The sequence below is a fragment of the Photinus pyralis genome, unplaced genomic scaffold (genome assembly GCF_008802855.1).
Source record: "Photinus pyralis isolate 1611_PpyrPB1 unplaced genomic scaffold, Ppyr1.3 Ppyr1.4_LG8, whole genome shotgun sequence".
NCBI lineage: Eukaryota > Metazoa > Arthropoda > Insecta > Coleoptera > Lampyridae > Photinus > Photinus pyralis.
The window spans coordinates 4,215,117-4,222,252 of NW_022170819.1; the positions used below are offsets into that span (position 1 = coordinate 4,215,117).

At 39.7% G+C, this 7,136-nt stretch overlaps 1 protein-coding gene across 3 annotated transcripts; it reads right to left on the minus strand.

Moving 5' to 3' along the window:
• Positions 1-401: 401 nt before the first annotated feature.
• On the minus strand, positions 402-4,864 carry LOC116178340. 3 transcript variants are annotated; one of them, XR_004146838.1, is made up of 3 exons: positions 3,779-4,853; positions 3,268-3,573; positions 402-1,457 (listed from the first exon to the last, which is right to left on the minus strand). XR_004146838.1 is itself a non-coding variant. In XM_031497808.1 (3 exons), exon 2 carries the CDS (start codon positions 4,521-4,523, stop codon positions 3,273-3,275), a length of 1,251 nt encoding a protein of 416 aa, XP_031353668.1. In that variant the 5' UTR covers positions 4,524-4,557; positions 4,623-4,864; the 3' UTR covers positions 402-1,457; positions 3,268-3,272. The 3 variants fall into 3 exon arrangements, 2 of the variants coding, with proteins under 2 accessions (XP_031353668.1, XP_031353667.1); XM_031497808.1 differs by having other exon boundaries at positions 3,268-4,557; positions 4,623-4,864; XM_031497807.1 differs by having other exon boundaries at positions 3,268-4,557; positions 4,615-4,864.
• Between the last annotated feature and the right edge of the window lie 2,272 nt (positions 4,865-7,136).

Sequence of the window (7,136 nt, forward strand, 5' to 3'; positions counted from 1 at the left end):
TCCAATCCGAAGACATTGTATAGAATACCATGTAGTTCGCTTGCTCGAACTCATATCACGAGTATTTAAAGAAAGGTTTCACAAAAAGGAAACAAAAATAGAAGTTCGACCCTGCCGCCGAGCCGCCACTGAGTTAACCTTGCGTTTCGTTCCTCGCGCCAGGCGTCAGGTGATTCATTCCGTTTAAAGATTAATAGTGATGCTGAAAAACCTAGGGCCTGGGAGAGTGGGTTTTGAATGTCTTCGGATTGGATGTCTCATATAATTACGATCGAACTTCACAGGTAAGTTAGTTTGATCGTCTAATTATATTTCGACATCCAATCCGAAGACATTGTATAGAATACCATGTAGTTGTTTAAAGATGCTTTGTTTTTCAGCATTCAACTAAAAATTCCACACAAAGAAATAATGCACATTTAATCCCCCTTAATATAAAAGAAATGTTACGTCTACTTAGAACTAAGAATGGTTGTCGCAAAAGTATTTGATTGTGATAGTGGTCGATTGTAAAAATTACAGAACACTTTTGAATTTTCTGTCCAGCCCGCCGTTTGTTGAATTACTTCTATTGGTACTCCTAACTGCCAAGCTTTAGATGTTGAGGCATGGCGTGTAGAATGGGCTTTGAAAATGAGAGTGTTCACACCCGCTGCATCTAAAGTGTCTTTCACCCATCTACTTAAAGTTTGCCTGCTGGCAGTTCTGTGTGGCTTCTTAAAAGTAATAAATAAAAAATCCATATTCGATGTGCGATGTTCTTTTGTGGCCGCTAAATACCTCTTCAAAGTTGTCGCAACACAGAGTCTGGGGTTTTCGACGAAGAAGGGCAAGTTTAAGCAAGGTTGCTTTCTTCCTGGGCCTGAAGTCTTAATTTGGTCCTCGATCAAAATTTGGAATCCAGTACTTGATTCTAAAATATTACGTAGGCGTATCAGCGAAAACGTTTGCATCCTGTGTGCGGTGGAGAGAGCTAATAAGGTGATTAGCTTCTCTGACAAAGCTTGAAGCGTGGATGACTCTCTCTGTTCTAAAAAATTTAGAACTAATTGCGGATCCCAGGTGACATTGTATCTCGGTTTTTGAGGCCGAAGCTTAGATATCCCTTTCAAAAACCGAGACAAAACGGGATGGCCCGCTAAGTCCGTTGACAAAATCAGAGCCAAGGCGGAGCGGTGTGAATTAAATGACCCGTAAGAATTTTTCCCTATGTCAAACAGGTGTTGTAAAAAATCCATTACGAGAGCTGGAGTCCCATCATACGGAGAGATACTTTTCTTCTCACAGAAAGGCCACCAGAGCTTGTATGTTACTCCATACTGCCGAATTGTTGCCGCTGATAAGGAACTGAGAATTGTTTGAACAACTTTCGCTGGTAAGTGTTTTAATTTGAACGCTTCCCTGATAGCTTCGCTGCTAGAAGTGTAAGCCTGTCCGCCAGTGGGTGTGGATCGGTGCTGTAAGGATTAAACAAAGAAAATTTAGTAGGTTTAAAAAAGATAGGTCCTTCAATAATTAAATTAGAAAAAAGTGGGAACCAAGCTTGGTTTTGCCATTTAGGGACTATAACGATCCCTTCCGCCTCATCATCTACTATTTTTTGTAAGACTCTTAAAATTAAAGCAAAGGGTGGGAAGGCGTAGAAAAACATTTTTTCCCACGAAAAAGTAAAACTGTCAATCTTAAAAGCAAAAGGGTCTTTCTGCCAGGAGACATACCGATCACATTTGTTATTAACTCTGGAGGCAAATAAATCTATTTCTGGCACTCCAAACTGGCGAGTTACCAAATCGAATGCCTCCTTAGAGAGACTCCATTCCGTTTCAGGGGGTAAGCTTCTAGATTCTCGGTCCGCAATCCAATTATCCGAAGAACTAATGTAGGAGGCGAGAATCCACAAGTTGCGTACCTCGCACCAATCCCAAATTTCCCTTGCAAGAGCCGAAAACTTTGGGTGATGGACACTACCCATTTTATTTACATAGGACAAAGCAGTAGTGTTGTCGCATCTTATTAATATGTTACAATTGGTGGCCGAAGAAGCAAAGCTTTTAAGGCCCAAAAAAAAATTGCCAAAAGTTCTAAATAATTAATATGTCTTATTCTTTCCTCTGGGCTCCACCACCCTCGAATCTTATCTGACCCACAGCACGCGCCCCACCCTGTAAGCGAAGCATCAGTAAAAATTTCGAGAACGAACTGATCTTTTCTAATATCATTATATGAGGAATCAATTGAATTGATCCACCACGAAAAATCCTGTTGCAAATCCATATGCAGTACCATTAGACCTGAAAAATCCCCATTAATTTTTGCTAGTGCTAGACACTTGTGGCGTTCAAAGAGCTTAACATGAGCCCACCCGTACTTGACGCCTTGGCAAACAGAGACCAGGTATCCTATATACTGCGCCAGATCACGAATTTTGCATTGAGACTTAGACCGGAGAGTTTTACTCCAAATCTTTATTTTTTCCCTCTTTTCTGCAGGTAAAGAGATTTTCAATAGTTCTGAGTCTAATAAAAACCCCAGAAATCTAATGGTTTGACTGGGGTTCAAATGACTTTTCATAACGTTTATAGAAAACCCTAAAGACTTCAAAAAATTTACGGTTACCTTAGTGTCATGTAAGGAGCCTTCATACGAAGAATTGAATAACAGAAAGTCATCCAGATAACACACACAAATAATGTTTTTAGATCGAAGCCATTGTGTAACAGGTCTCATTAGTTTTGTGAACACATAAGGGGCTGAAGCCAACCCAAAAGGCAAACATGCAAATTCATACAGATCGTGATTAAATTGAAACCTCAAGAACTTTCTAAATTTTGGGTCAATGGCTATATGGAAGTAGGCATCTTTAATATCAATAGTTGTGAACCAACACCCTTTTTTGACAAGCCTTAAGGCCGTTCGAATGTCTTCCATTTTAAAATGAGATGTTTGTAAAAAGGAATTAAGATGTTTTAAATTAAGTATGAATCGTTTACCGCCATCAGATTTATCAGCCAAAAAGATATTAGAAATAAAATGCCCTGGACAAGGACTGCACTTGCTTATCGCATTTAAATTGAGTAAAGACTTAATTGCCTCATGCATAGCAGTGTCTTTAGTCGTCCAGGTCTTTGTTGGGGGTACTTGCTCTAGACTAGGTGAACTACAAAATGGCAAGGCATAGCCTTTAATCCATTTCAGTATTACGGGATTTGAAGTAATCAAACACCATTTGTCATAGAAAAGTGAGAGCCTACCACCAATTGGGCTTACCTGCTCTATCGTCTGTATTTCCCCTGCTTCTGATGGGACTGCTGGCCTCGGAATGATCTCGACTGTCCCTTTTGACGAGTCGGGCCGTAACGGTTTAAAGAACGCTGGTCTTTCGCTGATGTGAACACAGGCTTCAAACGAATTCGCCCAGAGTTCCTACCACCTCTGTATGAAGCTGAGAATTGCAAAGGAGTAGCCGCCTTTAATTCCTTTCCTGCGTTCTGTAGAGACTTAGCTTCCCTGACGCTCTCTGAAACATCTGATCCAAAAAGGAAATCTCCTGGTTTAGTTCTCCCTAGAACCTCCCTAATGTTTTTGTTAAGGGTTGGTAAAATCAAATTACGCCTAGAGTCAGAGATGTCGTGAAAGGTGTGCGCCAGTAAACGACTAGCATCACCCAAAGGGGCTACAATTTCATCCCGTAACTTTTTTGGAATAGGATTGTCATTCAGCAAAGCTGTCAAAGACTTTCCCATAGCTCCCAAAACAGTTGCGAGTTTCGTTTGGATACTTTTATTAAAATTGTCCCGAGCCACCCGATCGTTGGCCAAAATTGCTAAAACTTCGGGATTTAGCTTAGGTGAGTTAAGTGTCGGACAGTTCTCCGGGACTGCATAACGTTGAGTTAAGGAAAGTAAATTTTCCTGCGAAAGGCCATTTGTTACAATGTAGTTCCACCTTGAGGAAAGTGCCTCATGTAAACAGTCCGCCTTAACTGGAGTACTAGGGCAATCATTTCCTAAAACGTCTCCAAAATCATCAAGGGCTAAAGAGCCGTCGTCGATGATGAGTACATTTTCTTCCAATTCGGTCTCAGGGCCGTTAGTCGAGTTCAAAGGAGCTCTAGGCTTTGGTCTACCATCCGCTCCGTGTAGGTCCTCAGCCTCACAGTGAGGAGAAAGACTTAAAGAAGTCTGGGATTTGTCACCTGCCCTTAAAGAAGGAGCAGGCGAAAGGCTTAACGAAGCCTCAGCAGACAAAGAACGTCTTCGTCTAAGATGCCTACTTGTTGATGGAACATCAGCAATGCTTAAGCTTTCAACGCTGCTGTAACTGCAATCAGAGCAGTCGCGTTTAGACCGGGAATCCGATCTTCTATTAATAGCACGAAAAGGAGGCCGAGACTGCCTGTCATGGCCGCCGTCCACATTTTCCTTATCCTCTAAAAGTCTCTCAAGCCTACGAAGGCGTTTTCGTAGGTCGCTTTTTGACGTCCCCCTGCTCCTAGAGCGATGCCGCTTGTTGGACTTGCCCATGTGTAGTAAAAAATTACATACGGGCGAAAAAGGCCTAAAAATAATACCTATGGTTAATAAAAACCGCTAAAATAAAATCATTTAGTTATACTCAGATACCAAAATCGTCGAAACACGCAAGACAACGATGTGAATGTGAACACGAGCACGAGAAAGCGAAGAATGAATCACCTGACGCCTGGCGCGAGGAACGAAACGCAAGGTTAACTCAGTGGCGGCTCGGCGGCAGGGTCGAACTTCTATTTTTGTTTCCTTTTTGTGAAACCTTTCTTTAAATACTCGTGATATGAGTTCGAGCAAGCGAACTACATGGTATTCTATACAATGTCTTCGGATTGGATGTCGAAATATAATTGACTCAATTCTAGCGGTAGAAATGATGCCTTTCAACTTGAAGGATCAATACAATTCCCTAATTATCATGCTAATAAAAAGCAACTCAGAGAATGAACTCACCTTATTCACCACCTTACGCACCCGCTAAGAAATATTTATACCACCTAGCACACGTTGCGAACACTAATACTCAACTGAAACAATTTCTGTACGACTTTCACCCCGATAATATTGATAAGTCACCTTGTGAGTAATCCTCCGTTTGTAGATGTCTCATATTGGAATTAATAGTCATTGCACTAAATTGTATACCTACAACTAAAGCTAATAATCAAATACAAGAAAAGATTCTTAGTCTTACATATCGGACACTAACTCTAAATGAATTCCACGTGTACTCCAGCGTTTTAGTTTACATTTAGCTTTACCTTTGCTTAGATTTACTAAAAAATATCCAGTATAATCAACACCAAAATGGAAAAGGGTCTCGTTAATAGCAACTCTCCCTTTTTTGAGAAATTCTTCTAGTGTCTTCACAAAATTGCGGGTGGAAAATGTGCTTGGATCTCGTGGTCAGCACGAGGGTCAGCATATCTACAATGCTCTTGTTACGTTAGAATTTTGTAAAATTTCTGTATAATCATTGAATAAAAATAGTGTTTTTATCTCGGTTTTTATTCAATGGTATCTATGATCTAAGTCGATATATTTTTTTATAAAAGAGACATAAGTTTATTTTAAATTTCACTAGATGATAATTTCTTTTTTTGAGAACCATAGGTATTTCAAGAACTAGTTATCTAATTCCTAATCTGCAAAATGCTGTCTAACAATAACATTAGGTACCAAAATATTCCCCTGACGCCTCCCGTAAAGTGGACGAAAATGTTGACGGAATGTATCTGGTTCCAAATTTAATGTGCCTCATTGTACTTTCCATTCCCCCTGCCGTTTTCGGAAAATTCGGTTTCAAAAAATCACGGCCAACTTCGCGAGAGTATCGAAATGATTTTAACATTGATGATGATTCCCCCTTCAAAGTTCAATGTAACTCAATGTAGGCAAAACCCTCTTTCATTACACCCTTGACGACTTAATGTAATCTGTAAACGACCACTTTTACTTCTCTGCTCGTTTTCAAATTACGTGTCACGAGGAATAAAAAAATTTAGTTTTCCGATTGATTACGATTAAAGGTCCAATTTGCAACCTTATTTATAGTAACAGAAAAATGCATACCCTATTCGTTTTTAAATTACGCTTTTTCAAGGAAAATTCATTTTGCGTTGCCCTATTCACTGAAAGGGTTGTCTATTTGCGAAGCGTTACATTCGTTTATCTTTTCGATTTGTTATGACTAAATAACATATTATCCTTAATTATAATAATAACAGAAAAATGCAGCCCCTGGTCGTTTTCGGCTTTTTTAAAGGAAATTTCAAGAATTTTTGTCCCTCCGATTGATTATGGTTAAAGATTCTATTAGTAACCCTATTTACATCAACATAAAAATTGACAGAAGCATATATCCCCTATCCATTTTAAAACTACGTATTTTTGAAGAAAAAATTTCTCCTACTTTGCATGCATTCCCTGTTGCGATGATCAGAGATTTTTATTTTTCGTTTGACTTCAATTAAAGGGCCCATTAGCTCTTTTACTTTACGTACTTTTCATGAAAAATGTTCCCTTATGTTGCACGTATTTACTGAAAGGGGTGTCTATTTTGTGGCGCATCAAAAATTTCTGTTTTGCTGACTGATAGTAGACCCGTAGGATTAAAATTCAAATCGGATTTACCCAATAAAAGGTTTTATTGTTTTAATAATGGCTCCATTTGTTACCCAATATGACTATCCTAGTTCCCCCCTCCGTAGTGGAGTTGTGCTTAAGTGGGAAGGGAAGGGGTAAAAATGTTCCTAGAAAAAGGGTAATTTTGCGGTTTTACGGTTATTATCGTTGAGTGAAGGAATCTGCTTTCTAAAGCCTTCGTAAAATCCAAATTACAAAGCAGCACGAGAACATTGCTTGAGAACTTACCTACCATTGTGGGTGGGACACCAGATGGATCCATTCCTCTAAGGATGGCAGACTTCAAAGATTGGTTTCTTCCTCCAAGGAACCAGCTTCACAGTGTCCTCTATTCACAATTTTCTGAAATGCAACAAGGGGTGTGCAGGTGGTTGTGGATGTCGGAATGCTGAGATGAAGTGCTTAATAGTTTGTGCCTTGCAAGGGAAATGCATAATTTAGTGCCCTAACGGCCGGTTGCAGGAA

Bases quoted from the DNA above. Each gene is read 5' to 3' on its own strand.
- LOC116178340 (XM_031497808.1), bottom strand. From the start codon at position 4,523: ATGGGCAAGTCCAACAAGCGGCATCGCTCTAGGAGCAGGGGGACGTCA.